The 15,637-nt window shown below is 38.5% G+C and overlaps 1 protein-coding gene across 2 annotated transcripts in view; it reads left to right on the forward strand.

Moving 5' to 3' along the window:
* The window catches only part of sema5a (sema domain, seven thrombospondin repeats (type 1 and type 1-like), transmembrane domain (TM) and short cytoplasmic domain, (semaphorin) 5A), a 158,142-nt gene that overhangs the window by 52,016 nt on the left and 90,489 nt on the right, over positions 1-15,637 (forward strand). For both annotated transcript variants that reach the window (XM_077244513.1, XM_077244512.1), the window contains exon 4: positions 3,341-3,386. In XM_077244513.1, coding sequence (XP_077100628.1) covers positions 3,341-3,386 — 46 coding nt within the window. The remainder of the gene's footprint in view (positions 1-3,340; positions 3,387-15,637) is intronic.

The following is a 15,637-nucleotide window of genomic DNA, read 5'->3' on the forward strand; positions in this document are numbered from 1 at the left end:
CAGCTATAATTAATGAGTGTGATGATTTCCACATAGACATTCACACTGTCCTGCCATACATCTTCAGCCAAATTAATCTCATATTCCCAATCTGTCAGCAGCCTGGATGGTCTCCAAGCAATTATTTTGTGACAACCGTAGAAACGGTTTGATATGAGGCACTGTAACAGTTCATTCACCCACAGGGCCGAGAGCGGTGGAATAATTACATTTTCTCTGAGAAGCAAGGATTACCGTTCAGTTCACTAGTGATTCATTGTATCTTGAACAGATTGTTTTTTGCTTTTTCTTGAAAGTAACGAGATGGAAAGTGTTAGTTAGCTCTCAGAACCTGCTCATAAGTGCAACACATCATTATCAAGTCTGACTCGGCTAGAGATGGAAGTAATGCGGTTGGGATTGTTGTGCTAATGGCTCAACTGAAAAGACTCTTGACCTGTTGCACAGTAGAAGTCTTTTGTTTTGGTTCGGGTTTAGAGACAGCAAACCCTCTCAAACGAGAAGGATACTAACAACTGGAGCTGAAGGAATCTAGTACTCTTTAAGTGCTCTTTAGTTTCAGGTTGGGAACTAGAGATGGACAATAAATCTGCAGTCATATCAATGTCAAGCCGATAGATGTTACTTTTTAATATTATTAATAAGTAAAAGAGACAAATATATTCAAGACAAGAAATTATAGACAAATTACCATGGGATGCATTATTTCTCATCCGGTAAACAAATTCATGTCCTCTGGGACACTTACGTAGGTGTACTTACACCATCAAAAAAGAAATTAGAATTTTTACATTGAAATTTTATGTTCTATTTTCTTTTTATAAAAAAACACGTTTAAATCTCATCAAGTTTGTGTTTTAAGCATTTTTACATTTATTCCAAAATAATAACTCAAGGCAGTTACAATTTAAACAATTTGGGAACTGATGTTCAGCTGTTCTTTTTAAAAGTCAACTCATTTTTAGATAATCAATCATCAGGCACGGTAAACGCTGTCACAGACACTGAGATGTACCCTTTATTTCACTTAGCTGGTTGTGATTACTCACTAAAAAAAACCCAGTCATCATGTTTTCAGACCATTTCAAGTTTAATTTTGACTTGTCAAAGTGGTGATATCTAAGTGGTTGATTTGTTTACTTCATTTTTAATTAGTCTTCCCAATAGCGTCATCTATTCATTCAGATTCGCAATGAGGAAGACGCATGAAAAAAAGAGGAGGGATTTATCGCATTAACTAATCATAGCCAACCATATCCAATCATAGTGCAATGGAAGCATTGTTTTATTTTTGTTCTATAGATTATTTTCTCATCCAATTTTTTGAGGAGATGTAGAGAGTTAGTACCCTTATAGACAGATGTTCACTGCCTCCTCTGAGGAAACGCCCCTGACACACACACACACACACACACACACACACACACACCCACACACACACACACACACACACACACACACACACACACACACACACACACACACACACACACACTCACACACACACTCAGGAGAGACTTCGGATAAAGGAATAAAAAATATAAAAACACATAATACAAAGATGACACGGAACAATGAACAGACAGAACTCAGGGTTTACATACACAGACTGGATGACAGGAACAGGCAAAACGGTAACAGAGAAAACAAAATTCATCAGTTATCACTCTTAAAAAATACATTAGAAATTGGTTATGAGATCAGTGCATCCCTACCGAGAACTGTGTGACAGTCATTATAGCAATTTGTGGAGGTGACAATCACAGTAAACAGCACCTTTTTATGCAGATAGCCCATCTTTCTGTGGTTAATGTACTTCACTATGGATAGGATGAGTCAGGCGCTGTGGATCAATATTGTTCAAATTGAGCTGTGAAGAGGAAAACGAAAGTCTTGTCTTGGTTGAACTCCATGATGTTTTCGGCTCGACTGGTTGTCCCTGGAGCAGATGGGTTTTCAGTGCTCAAGGCCTTCCGAAACGCACACACAGTCTGGCCTAATGGAGTGTGTGAAGGTTCTCCAGCTGAGCTGCTGCTTCATCAAGGTCACTGAACAACAGGGTTCTCGTGAAGGTACTCAGCAGCTCAAGGAACATTTCTGCCAATTACCAACATCAGACTGAGCAGACCTGTCAAAGACAGACACTTAGAATGTGGAATATTGAGTCAAGCTTGCTGGTCATGGAACAAAATTTCTATTAACCAATCAGATTGTAGAGTTAAGGTTAAAGTTAAGGGCATTTTCCTCATAATATGGGGTATGGATACATCATTTTTGAAGAGGGATATTGTCCTAGGACCAACAAAGAATAACGATTCAAAGGATGTTGACCTACTTGGCTAGATCACATTGTGCCTGATCCCCCATAGAACTGCATTCAAATTCAACAACAAAAAGAAATAGTAATTAATAACCATGAGCACATTATGATCAAAATACCTCTATATTGATAGTGTAGTTGCATGGTCATTACAGAAAAAATGGCCTACTGGTCTGTGAAAAGGAGCCATTGATAGTGAGAAGCTCAAAAGGCTTTAAATGTAATGCAGTGAAACACAATCAATAGACATGTCGATTCAGTAAATGGACCTTAATCACAGCAACCTGATTTATCATGTACTCTCTTATACAATAAGACAGGCTCCGCTTTCAGGTTATGTACCATATTGTTTGAGCAAATGTTTTTCTGAATGTGAATGTAAAATCATGTTGGACGGATATGCGGTTTATAGTTCCACATATAATATTACATTTGAGATTAGAGTTGGCAGAACACTATATTGCTACACTAGACTGTATACTCAATCCAAGATGTTTGGAGGAACAAATTATGTTGTTTTTTTTGCTGCCCAGAATTAAAATGCAGGCAGCATTTACAATCGTCTGCTGCTCCAAACAAGCATCTCACCCTTAGGGAAGGTCCAGCATCGGCTCATTAAAGTGACAGTAGGCTGCACATTTCGCATAATAGGTTTTTGATTCTAACACAAGGTTAGCTTTCAGCCAGGAATGCGGATCATATGAAAAATCAAACTTGAACTGTCACGCCAAGTTCAATTGAAAGTGGATGTGTATAGGGATCATATTAATGCGATTTATTCAGCAATTACTTTGGCAATTTAGTTCTGAATCCTCTGTTTTATTTATAGACTTGTTTATCTCTGAAAAAGCTCAACACATTCCTCTCACAACATTGGCCAATTGCTATTACACATGGATTCACTCTAAATTTTGAAACCCATAAAAATCTCTATTTATAACCGCAATGGCCTCCCACCCTCTGAGACAACTTGTGTTCTGATTTGAAAGGAAATTCATACTTTTTTGTCTTTTCTTTCAGAAATCATCTCTTCAGGCTGCATTTAGAGGATCTTTCATTGATCCAGGTGGGTGAAAAAGTGTATGTTTGTGTCTTTTCTGACTTTCTTTTCCGGAATTGCTCAGACAGCTCAAACACCCAGGATGAGACTAACAGGTGTTGCTGCCGCCATGTGTACATGAATGAATGAATGAATGAATGAATGAATGAATGAATGAATGAATGAGGCATTTTATATAGTGCTTTCATATGTACTACTGTACACCCAAAGTGCTTTACACTCATGTCTGGGTCTCTCCTCAGCCACCACCAGTGTGCAGCATCCACTTGGATGATGCGACGGCAGCCACAGTACAACGGCGCCAGTGCGCTCACCACACACCAGCAAAAGGTGGAGAGGGGAAAGAGTGATAGAGCCAATTCAATGTAAGGGGATTATTAAGAGGCCATGATTGGCAAGGGCCAATTTAGGGAATTTGGCCAGGACACCGGGGTTACACACCTACTCTTTACGAGAAGTGCCATGGGATTCTTAATGACCACAGAGAATCAGGACCTCGGTTTAACGTCCCATCCGAAGGACGGTGCTCTTTGACAGTATAGTGTCCCGTCATTATACTGGGGCGTTAGGACCCACACAGACCACAGGGTGAGCGAGCGCCCCCTGCTGGCCTCACTGATGCTTCTTCCAGCAGCAACCTATTTTTCCCAGGAGGTCTCCCATCCAGGTACTAACCAGGCTCAGCCCTGCTTAGCTACAACCAGTCTTGGGCTACAGGGCGATATGGCTGCTGACTACATGCCAATTACAGTGGCTTCATAAGATCAGAGAGAAATACTTTGCCAATTTAAAGTTGTCAGTTGTCTGGCACTGTCTGTTACAACAATATGTAAACTTTCTCTGGGCTCCATTTTGCATTTGTGTTGTTTGAAACCTAATAACAGCTCTTATTTGTATGACCAGATGTCGGTTTGTGCTAAATTAAAAATGTTGTAATGCAGGTACACAATCATGTTCTTAGAGTCTCTGATACTAGCATCGTATTGGGCATTGATAATGATGTTCACTGATAAATATGATGAGGCTGATTAGGATTAGGGAGTCTAAAGGGATGTTCATACTGACTGCGATTAATTGCTGGATGCTATTGCGTGTCCGTGCTTTATGATGTGGCGATTCTCTCTCTCAGATAGTAAAAGGCACTTATTATTATTTCTTTAAATGCACTCTATTGGATTTCTCGCCACTAGAGGTTGTTTATTCAAAACAAAGGCGTAGTTTGATGACGCCTTGATATCGAGGAATCATGGGAGTTGTTGTCTTCTTCTCTACAGCCAGTGGTGAATACGACCAGACTCGGTAACATTATGACCGGTAATGTATTAAAGATTTATTAACGTTACGAAAGCTGTTGGAGCGGAACGAGGCCACTGGAGTGATTGCTAATGAGAGACAAGCACAACACATGGCTCGAGAGCAGTGGAGCTTTTATTATGCTGCGTTCACATCGAATGCGAATTGAGCATCTGGAGCAAGTGATTTCCATGTTAAGTCAATTTAAAGACGCGTTGACGTGCGTCTGGAGGTCCTGCGTCCAGTTCGCGTGAAAGAGGCAAATTGAGCGTTTGGCGCGATAGCGCAAGTGATTTTATTTGGTGCTTTACGTGCATTCACGTGTGAATTCGCGTCTGATGCCCGAGTTGAAAAATCTGAACTTTAGCGTCTGTTCGCGCCGCTTTAACCAATCAGGAGCCTGCTTGCTGCTATCAAGTGGTGAAGTGATGTGATGAACGCAGCTGGGATAGAGTGCCTATAGTTGGTGTCCTGGAGGGTGATTCTCGATCATGCGGGACATCAGGCCATCAAACTAGGTGAGGGACAGGCGTAAGTACCGCTGAAAGCAGCCGTCATCCAGGCGCAGCTCCTGGAGCAAGTGGTGAAACTTGCCAACAAACTGGCGATGATGACCCCTATACCGCTGTTCTGCTCTCCAGAGCAAAAACAGAGCGGTGACTCTCTCAATGAATGCTTGATCAACATCCAACATCTTGGAAACAGACAACCGCCTAGCAGTTAACCCCTCCCACAAAAACGAATTTCGCCTCGAACGCGCATCTATTTTGCTTCAAACACTCTTTATACGCAAGTGGATTCAAAATGTTCAAGCGTCCAACTAGATGCGATAGAAGTGAATTTGACGCTCAATTCGCGTTCGGTGTGAACGCAGCATTATGCCGTAGACATCGCTTCCGCTTCTTCCAGTAGGAGGGATAACGCTGTGCTGTTTTATCATATTAGATACATTTGAGTGTGTTGAAAGTTGTTATAATGATACTCTGTGCGTTCACTCGGTGACTACTATATGAGACACTTGTTGCACACTGCAGTGAGCTGTATAGATATAAGGCATGGTAAATATAAAAAACGAGATTTAAACAATAAGACTTACTGTGTTGAGCTTGAGATTGTCATGTTTATTTATTTATGATAATATATTTGTCATGCGGTGCAACCAAAATTGGGGGAAGAACAGAACAAGAAATGTTAGAATATTCTAATATTTTTAATAATTTTTATAGCATATTTATATATTAGACTCTAGCATCCCCGTAACCCAGAGAACAAAAGCAGACAAGTTAGACCTTTTTATGACAAGAAACTTATGAATTAAATCATGATATTGCTTTAAAAAAAAACTTTTACCTTAAAAAATTGTTTAGAAATGATTATGAAAATGAATGACTTTGTAGCTTGTCACTTGGAAACGCTGCTCATGTTTAGACTCTGGCCTCTCCAGTTTGACCTGTAAGAAGACCTGCATATCTCCCAAATTAGAACTTATTCCCCTACCAAATTTCAAACATAATTACCCAAGAGTAACCGCTGCACGTGATAGCTGCAGCAGCAGGCAAGTTACTCTCTCTTCTATTGCATTGACCATCTAATAACCATCCGAACATGTTACGAACCTGACGTGTTTGTAAATTTATTTGAAGCCTTTCCAGTGTGACTACGTGGACTCTTTTGAGGCCTCCGAAATAGCCAAACACTGGTTGTTTAACAACTTAAACATCATGGGGGCTCCTCAAAAAAGCTAACCTCCTGGGGAAAAGAGCAAACAGACCAGACTCAACTTTTGAGATACTTTTGTTCTGACCTGCTCACAGGGAACCAGCATCACAAAGATGAGCCCTGCCATTCCTCTCCAGCCAATCCTTTTCTCCTTAATAGAATTCCTTCACTTGCCTCACAGCACGGAGTCTTGTGTGTACTTTTTCTTTTTGGTCTTTTAATGCCCTTTGTCACTCCTTGCTGAAGGTTTCTCTGAAAAAATAAATGCTCTGTTGAGATGTTTTGATGAGAGGTTCCCAATTTAGCTTGACCCAAAGCCCAATTCAGCTTTACCCAAAGCCCAATTCCATTGCGGTAAGCAAGTACTTGTAGGTTGTTTGTGTTTTTAAGCATTCATGACTTTGATGTGAGGCATTCATGACTTTTTTGAGGTTTTGGTTGAATATGGTTTATTTAGAACCTGTCATATTTATTTTCTCCATATACTGTGCAACAACTTTAAAGGAAAACTGGTGATATCACAGGCGATGAGATAATATGAATGATGCCGGCAATATGGTGCAATGAGTGAGAAGTCCTGAGACCTGAGAAGGAAATGACCTAGAAAGTACTGCTTTTATCCTTCATTGATCTCACAGAATAGAGCTTTCAGTATCAATGATGCATCAGCAATAGGAAAAATAAACCTGCTGAGTGACCCATCATGTGTCTGCAACACCTCCGCTAGTGTTTAAGAGCACAGGTCTGTGAAGCATTAAGAGCCTTTTAATGGCCGGATAAATGTGCTAGCGCTGTAGTAGATGTGTATCGTGAAAGTATATAATCATATTATATGTACATGGGCAGGGCACATTATATTTCATGGGCCATTGTACAAAATGGATGTCATTTATGGCCCTCCTGCATATGCAAAGACTTATAAAATTCAATAGCTGATAACAAAAAATGTTTGTATTATACATAGTACTTCTATCTATCTATCTATCTATCTATCTATCTATCTATCTATCTATCTATCTATCTATCTATCTATCTATCTATCTATCTATCTATCTGTCTATCTGTCTATCTGTCTATCTATCTATCTATCTATCTATCTATCTATCTGTCTGTCTGTCTGTCTGTCTGTCTGTCTGTTTAAATACTGTAACAAATTTAAAGGTTCAGGGAAGGAGGAGGCAGAAACGGCAAACAATGAATGGCACTTTAATAATGTAATAAACATAAACAACAAAACAAAACTAAAGCAGTAGCCCCTCACAGGCGACTGCTGCATAAACTAAAACCAAACAACAACATATAGTCCTGGCCTGGTCCTCTCTCGTCTTCCACTGTCGTCACTCCTCCGTGTATCCTTCCGGAGCTCCTCCATGGGACTCGAGACCGGTGTGACGCGCAGGTGACACTCATTCACACTCACCCCACTGGCCTCGCTCCCTTCCCATTGCTCTCGATCCCCTCCCTGCTTGCCACATATACATTATATCCCTACATATATTAAAATTATACACAGTGCATGTGCTGTTTTTATGCAGTGGTAACAGATGGAGCCGTTTTATGTGGGTGACCTGTAGATTGAACTGTTTTTTAGGTATAAAGGTTAACATCTATCAATTCAAAATGAAGTTTGGCATCATAATTTACCATGACTTCAGTTTCCTGCAGGTCCCCTTGCAATAAAGAAAAGCACATCAGAGTTTGAAAGAGACCTCTCTGGAAGGTGGGGCAGGTCAGATATACTTTAATGAGAAGTGAATGTCTCAGATGAGTTTAAATTTATTAGAAATTTTCATACTACAAAAAAGAAAAAGGTCCCAAAGTGATAGGCATAGTGAAATAAAGAGTGGTGGAAACTGTCAATGCAAAGGTGCATGCTCATATGTTGAGATGCTGAGTTTTCAAACTTGCTGACAGGTCCAGGTGATGTCCCCTAATGCTTGTATTCTGTGTATAATTTTTGTTCTGTCAGGCAGATGTCCACAAGAGAGATGAGGAAACCAGGTTGTCAGATGTAATTTCACAATGTAAACCTGCTTGTTGATAGACAAACTTCAGATCGATTAATGTCCGAAAAAAATTGTATCTGCTGACAAAAGCAAATATTTGCTGATATATGTATGCTTCAGGATATATATATATATACAGTGTTTCCCCTACAATGTATTCAGCAGCGGCGCAGCGCCGCCGCTGGATTTTCAGCGCCGCTGCAAAATCTTTCCATGATCAGCAATATCACGATATTCACTTCATTCACTTACACACCTAAAAACACTGAGACATGGCGACCGGCGGCGCTGCATGCGGTGGCTCTGAATCCCCTTGTTAACAAGGAGGAAAGAGCCACATATGGAAATATTTTCGATTAGACTAATGTCACGTTGTCATAAGGGGCCGTTCACATAGCACGTTTTTTGCGCGTTCATTAAATCATATTTAATTTTTCAGATGAGTCTACTAAACTTGTTGGTGTCCTTCAGAAATCATTCTAATATGATGATACGTGATGCTCTTTTTTTTTTTTTTTTTTTTTTAAAGATTCTTTGATTAATAAAAAGTTAAAAAGAACATCATGCAATAATATTTCACTATATTAGGCTACTGTTTTTTCTGTATTTTTGATTAAATAAATGCAGGCTAGATGAGCATAAGACTTCTTGGAAAAACAAAAAATACCCCCACAATATCATTCAATTACCAAAGAGCCTTAGAGATCTTCTATAAAAAGCCCAGAAAAATTAAGTGCTCACAGATTGGGTTTGGCCTTTCCCATTAAGATAACATTTTCAATAAATTGTAAATAATCTTTTTCTGGGTTGTGCCGTTTCATTTTTCCCCTAAACAATTTCTACCAAGCTGAAAATGAACACAAAAGAAAACATGAACAATCCTGTCTAAAATTATAAAATGAAGGTTTATGTTTGTGACTGCAGTTCAAGGTACGTGCTGCAATAATCATGCCTTGAATCAGTTGATGGTATGTCATATTTGTTTTTCTCAAAATGTCCATTTCTATCCACAAAACTTGCCAGAAGTCATGGTTTAAGGGGTTATTTTAAAAAAAAATCTTCCAGGGTGGATGCCCCCGGACCCCACCACGCGCGGCTTGGTAGCAACCTCGGGCACATAACAGCACCGCTGCTGGAAAAATTTCTAGGGGAAACACTGATATATATATATATATATATATATATATATATATATATATATATATATATATATATATATATATATATAAATGAGAGAGCATGGACTGTATTGTTCAGTCCATCTGGGTTTATATTAATGTACATATAACCCAAATATGTGTGTAATATATATTTATTTCGGTAAGACTTTAGATTAGGGTCCAATTCTCACTATAAACTAACTACTAACTATTATTTTGAGTCAAACTTTAAAATTACTGCCTATTAATACTTAGTAAGGTAGTTGTTAAATTTAGGTATTGGGTAGGATTAAGGGATGAAGAATATGTTCATGCAGAATAAGGCATTAATATGTGCTTTATAAATACAAATAAACAGCTGATATCCTAAAAGGCATGCCAATAAGCAATTAGTTGTGAAAATTGGACCCTAACGTAAAGTGTTACCATATGTTGTGTGTGTGTGTGTGTGTGTGTGTGTGTGCGTGCGTGCGTGCGTGCGTGCGTGCGTGCGTGCGTGCGTGCGTGCGTGCGTGCGTGCGTGCGTGCGTGCGTGCGTGTGTGTGTGTACGTACGTACATCTCGATAACACTTATAAGGTTTCATTAATTACCATTAGTTACCTACATTAGTTAGCATTAACTAATAATGAACTGCACTTTTACAGCATTTATTAATCTTAGGTTAATTTCAACATTTACTAATGCATTATTATAATTAAAAGTTGTATTTGTTAACATTACTTGATGCACTGTGAACTAACATAATCAAACAATGAACAGTTGTATTTTTATTAACTAATGTTAACAAAAATGAACAAATACTGTAACAAATGTGTTGTTTATGGTTAGGCCATGTTAGTTAATACATTAACTAATGTTAAGAAATGAAACCTTATAGTAAAGTGTTACCCTTTTTTATTTTTTCACTAAAAAAGTGACTATAGCATTATATACAGTAATAATTACAAAAGATACACCGAAGGGTACGCACGCTACACACAGCCTACGACGTAGCTATACGGCATGAGTTCGACGCAGAAGTATAAATTGGGTTTTAGAGAGACACTCACTTTGTATTATTGCAGAAAATGTTCGAAGAATGCACATTGCTTATTTATTTTTATATACCGGTACATAAAAATACTGACCCCTGAAACAGTGTTAATGTAAAACATTATATTAGTTGTAATGATCTTTAATGGCAAGGAAACATAAACACTGGGCTCTTGGAAATGTAGATGCTTATATGGAGTCAATGGGGTTCTGAAATCCAGATGGACTGAACAATACAGCTGCTCTCTCATTTGTCAAATGGCAGAGGTGCTCGAAGAAGAGCAGATCTATTGTTCGCTCCTTATGGTCTCAGTCTACTCAGAGTCCACCTTGCTCAGCCGATTCTCTGTCAAGTCTGCTCTCCCTTGAGCATTTTGCATATTGTACAGTAGTAGCACTCCTAGGGCCACTGATTAATTTCCTGAATAAATGCATTGTAGTCACTTCATTGTATTTCAAGCTTGACAAATGAACGCCGGAGTCTGTTTCCCCAGTACACCTTTATTCCGGCGAATTGCGAGAGCAAATTTAAATCAGTTGTTAATATGCAACAGAGAAATTGCCATCTTTATGACTGATACATGTGGATAAGTTTAACACTGTGTCATTAAATAATTGAAGTATTTTATTCTAAGTGAACTGGATGAGGTCTAGCTGCTCAGGGGAATGTTTCCCAAAAGCATTGTTAGCCAGCTAAGGTCGCATGTTCTGTCGTTACCAACATAGTTCAACAATTTGGAATTTCCCGAAACCATAGTTCTACTGTTGTCCAGCTGGGGTTAGAAGCATATTTCTTGTTAATGTTGAATCGATCATGCTCTTGGGCAGAATAAGCAAGATAACATTCTGTACATTATATTAGTGATAGGCGCTTTTGAAACGGGCTTTATGAAGCTTCAAACCCCTTGCAATTAATTTGTTTCGAACCAGTTACTGGAGCACGTATCAAACTGCCAAGGTCACGTAATTTCAGTAGGGTTTGTTATGTCATAACAGTTTCAAAAAGTTTTGAAATCTCAATGGTTCTCTGCTAGGGGGCGATAATCTCTGAACCCATTAACCAGTGTCTTTATGTTTTTTTTTAAGTTTTTTTAATTTGTAGACATTTGTAATGACACATTTGTATAATAAAAAGGAAGGTTTTTAGTTAATAGTCTATTATTGGCGTAAATGATGACAGAATTTTACACAATGTATATACGACAATGTTATGCTTAAAACGGAGAAGTTTTGCCTTTGAGTTTTCCGAGTAGAGACGACATTATTGTCAAAATGATCCCCATTCACGCGTATCCGCGAAAAAGACTAAAAACGCTGTATTCTGCTGTCAGGCCATTAGATGGCGATGAAACACTATAGATTCAACGCGTAACACGCATGTGCATGACGTCATTGTTTTCAGAGATTCACGTTTTTGTTGTTTACACGGAGGCCGTTTTCAAAAACTTGCACATTGAAACCCGTTTTCAAAAGTTTGCATTTTCAGGCACCCAAAACGCTGTTGTCGTGTAAATGAACGCCCGAAACGCATAACATTTTTTATGTTTTTAGTTGAAAACGGTGTCGTGTAAATAGCCCCTTTGTTTCTCTTCTGTTACCTGTTTAATTTGTTCTAGTTTCTCGCCACTAATCGGTTGTCATGGACGTTCATTTAACAAGCGCACCTGTCTGTATTCAGTTCATTATCTCTGTGTATTTAAGTTTCTCCCTGCATTCAGTTCTTCTTTCGGTACTGTTCGTGTGTTTGTACTTGCATGCTGTCTCGCATCATTGTGGATTACCTGAGTTTACTTTGAGTTAATAGAGACACTTCAATTTTAATCGTCTTCATCATATTTGGACTCAACGTGACATCCACTACCTACGTGTGATTTTGTTAATGACAGTCATATGTTGGTGAATCAGCGTGGTTCATACAACATATTATGGTTGTTATGCAGCAAGTTAGATCATTGTAGGGGAAACGCATCCCAGGATAATCTGGTGAACCTTTGGCAGGCTCAAAGGAAATGAGGACAGATGCTGTGAAGTGGCTTCTTATCTGAGTGGCTTGTTGACCGATTGCCTGAGGTTAGACCTGCATGCCCTCTGCATCACAGCTAGCCTGCTGTGTCACTTCAGTACACATGCACTCATAGCCCTGTGCTGTTCACTTGCTCTCTATTTAACTCAGCAGTATAGCTCCTCAGCCCATGGCAGCTGTCTCGTTTGAAATGTACCAACCCGGGCCTGCCATTTACATCCACACCCGCAGCAAATATGGTAATCATTGTGATTTAAACCGGTGTTTAGCAGTTTGCTCTAAGGGGATATGCCCACGAGCACAATTCAACTCTCCGCTGTACTTACACACATGCAGCAGTGAGTTTGGTTCAGCAGAAATAGAGCCATTACCGTGATCGATGATTTTATCACGTCAGCTGGTTGCGTGGTTTTGTTCAGCCGTGACTCTGGATCCTTTGTTCATTTTTATCTTGTTTATATTTTATTCAGTGGCACCGTAATGGTGAACTCATGAATATTAAATAGCACAAATTGATGTTGCTAGTTAATATTCCTAGATTAAGTCAGATTATTTGATTTATATACACAAATTAAACCATCACATTGGTACTATTCATAAAGTGATCTCCTATGCAAATGTTCTTGAATTGTACAGCATTGAAAAACAATATTTTTCCATTTATATTCAATATCAAGCGGGGGGAGGGGAGGGGGGGGGGGTTGAGCAGATGTTTTTTATTCCCTTTTTTAAAATATTTAATTTACATAAGATCAATGTTGGAAATAAATAAATAAATACATGTTTGCTCAGATGTTTTTAAATGCCTTTTAAATATTATTTAATTCTGAGATGTCAACCCGGAAATGTCATTTAAAATCAATATAGATAGACAGAAAGAAAGAAAGAAAGAAAGAAAGGAAGGAAGGAAGGAAGGAAGAAAGGAAGAAAGGAAGAAAGGAAGAAGTGCCATGGATTCCCTTGAAAATTTTCGATGGGTTTTTAGAATAGCGTTTTAAGAGTAAAATAGTGTCTGTGATTAATATTACTTGAAGAAATTTCATTTTTTTTGTGCAGTGAATTGCATAAATTACACACTTTCATACCTCAAACATGTTGAGTGCTTCAAAGTTGCCACACAAAGGATTTGTTAGTAATTTAAAGTGCACAGCTGAATTCAATACACATTTGAGGCTAGACTGTGCATAATTAGACTTATCAGAGATTTTTATCCACTTGATTTCACATTTTCAAAAGAGTAAGAGTTCATGAAAAGTGTTGTTAACAGCATTTAGCTGTGATATTGACTTTGGCACGTTATATCATTAACTTGCCTTTTATAAGCAATTTAATGCCAATGTAAAAAAGACAGATTGTCAATCATGTATTTCGTTAACCTCTCTTACTCACCATCACTATAACAATTACATGCACTGATTAACAGAACACTTGTGCTAATTTCTGGGGGCGGCTGTTTCAATTGCTTCCAGTTACTCAGCCATTTCAATTCATGAAATAATGAACCTATGAGCTCCCCTTCAGCGCTCTATGTACTGTAACTCCATCAGATGTCTGATTAACATGAGACTAGGCTTGGACTGTGGTCCTATATGCCAATTACAGTCTGATAATGGCTACTTAGCAACATACTTCAGTAAATGCTGCTGGGACCTTTTTTCCATTTTACATATATAATGAGTGGAGATGTATTGGGTTTTGGTAGAAGATCACTTTTGGCTAGAATTTCTGTAATAGAGGTTTCAATCTCATTTATAAGCCATATTTGCAGGGCAGGATGAGATCACCATAAATTCACTGTAATTATGAAAATGCACTCTTAATCCAATTGAGGAAGATGCAATACTTTGTCATCTGTTAACTGTCGCCTTATAAGCTACTTTACCAATTGTTGAAATGAGCAGAATTCGTTGAATACTCGAAGCGTGTCTGTGGTTGCATTGTTCAACTAAGATAATACAAGAATGCACAACAGAAATGTCTGCAATCATTTATGCATGCCTTGTTTTGTTTTGGCAATGTAAATTCCAGTAAGAACTCTGAGAGAGCCGTGTGGTGGGCGACTCAACCCACACAGTGCTGACTGGCTCTCTTTGGCCCACCTGTTCCTGACAATGACCGCTCAGTTATAGGGTCTGCACCCAACCATCTGGAACAATGGTGCAAGTCTACCAAGCAGAAGCGGTGAAACTGTAAAGACATTAAAGAGTGCTTAAATAACTGCAGATGTTGTCTGTGTTTCGCTGTTTATGGTGACAGTTATGTTATGTAACCGTCTGTATAACCTCTATAACGAAAACCTCTAAAAGCTGAAAGACAAACTGTTGAAAACAAAAACTGAATTTATAGAGCATTGTATTCTATACCATGTTTCATCTTTTACTTTTTCCCTTCGTTGTGGTGCTAAATACCAGTTAAATACAAAGTTAGTTCAAATATTTCTTCTATTTCACCGAAAATAATTCCAAAAGAAGCCAAAACATAAACTCTCATTTAAGAGACAAAGTGGATCAGAATATGTTAGTGGAGCAGGGCAACAACAATTTCCCTTCTGCTCACAGTGTTCTGTAATAACTCCGGTCAAGCTCCAGTCCATGTTTTTAATTTCCTTAAACCCACAGGATATATGCAGGTCATATTATCAAAGTCCCTTTAAGGCAAGTCATTTCACACGGTGGCCATCTTTGAAACTCCTCTTGTGCAGCTTTTTTAGTCATGCAAGTGCAGTTCCTATCTCTTTGAATGGTAAAACATAAAATTCTCCAAAGCTGTTCAATAAGCTTACAATTAAATTTCATTTTTAAAAATCACCAATGAGATCTGACAACAACTGTCTCATAAATTTTGTTTCTAAATGTTCAAATCATGACCAAGAAAAAAAGAACTTTTTCATGGACTTCATGCACTTTTTTGGGGCTGGACCAGTCAATGCCTATGTGCAGTCATAAGCATCCATCTCAGAACACTGATTGTTTAAGCAATAAACAATTCATGCCTTTATATCTTCCCGTTTAGACTGCTGCAA

Source organism: Siphateles boraxobius, unplaced genomic scaffold, assembly GCF_051911475.1.
Source record: "Siphateles boraxobius isolate OS27281-9 unplaced genomic scaffold, OSU_SipBor_1 26, whole genome shotgun sequence".
Taxonomy (NCBI): domain Eukaryota; kingdom Metazoa; phylum Chordata; class Actinopteri; order Cypriniformes; family Leuciscidae; genus Siphateles; species Siphateles boraxobius.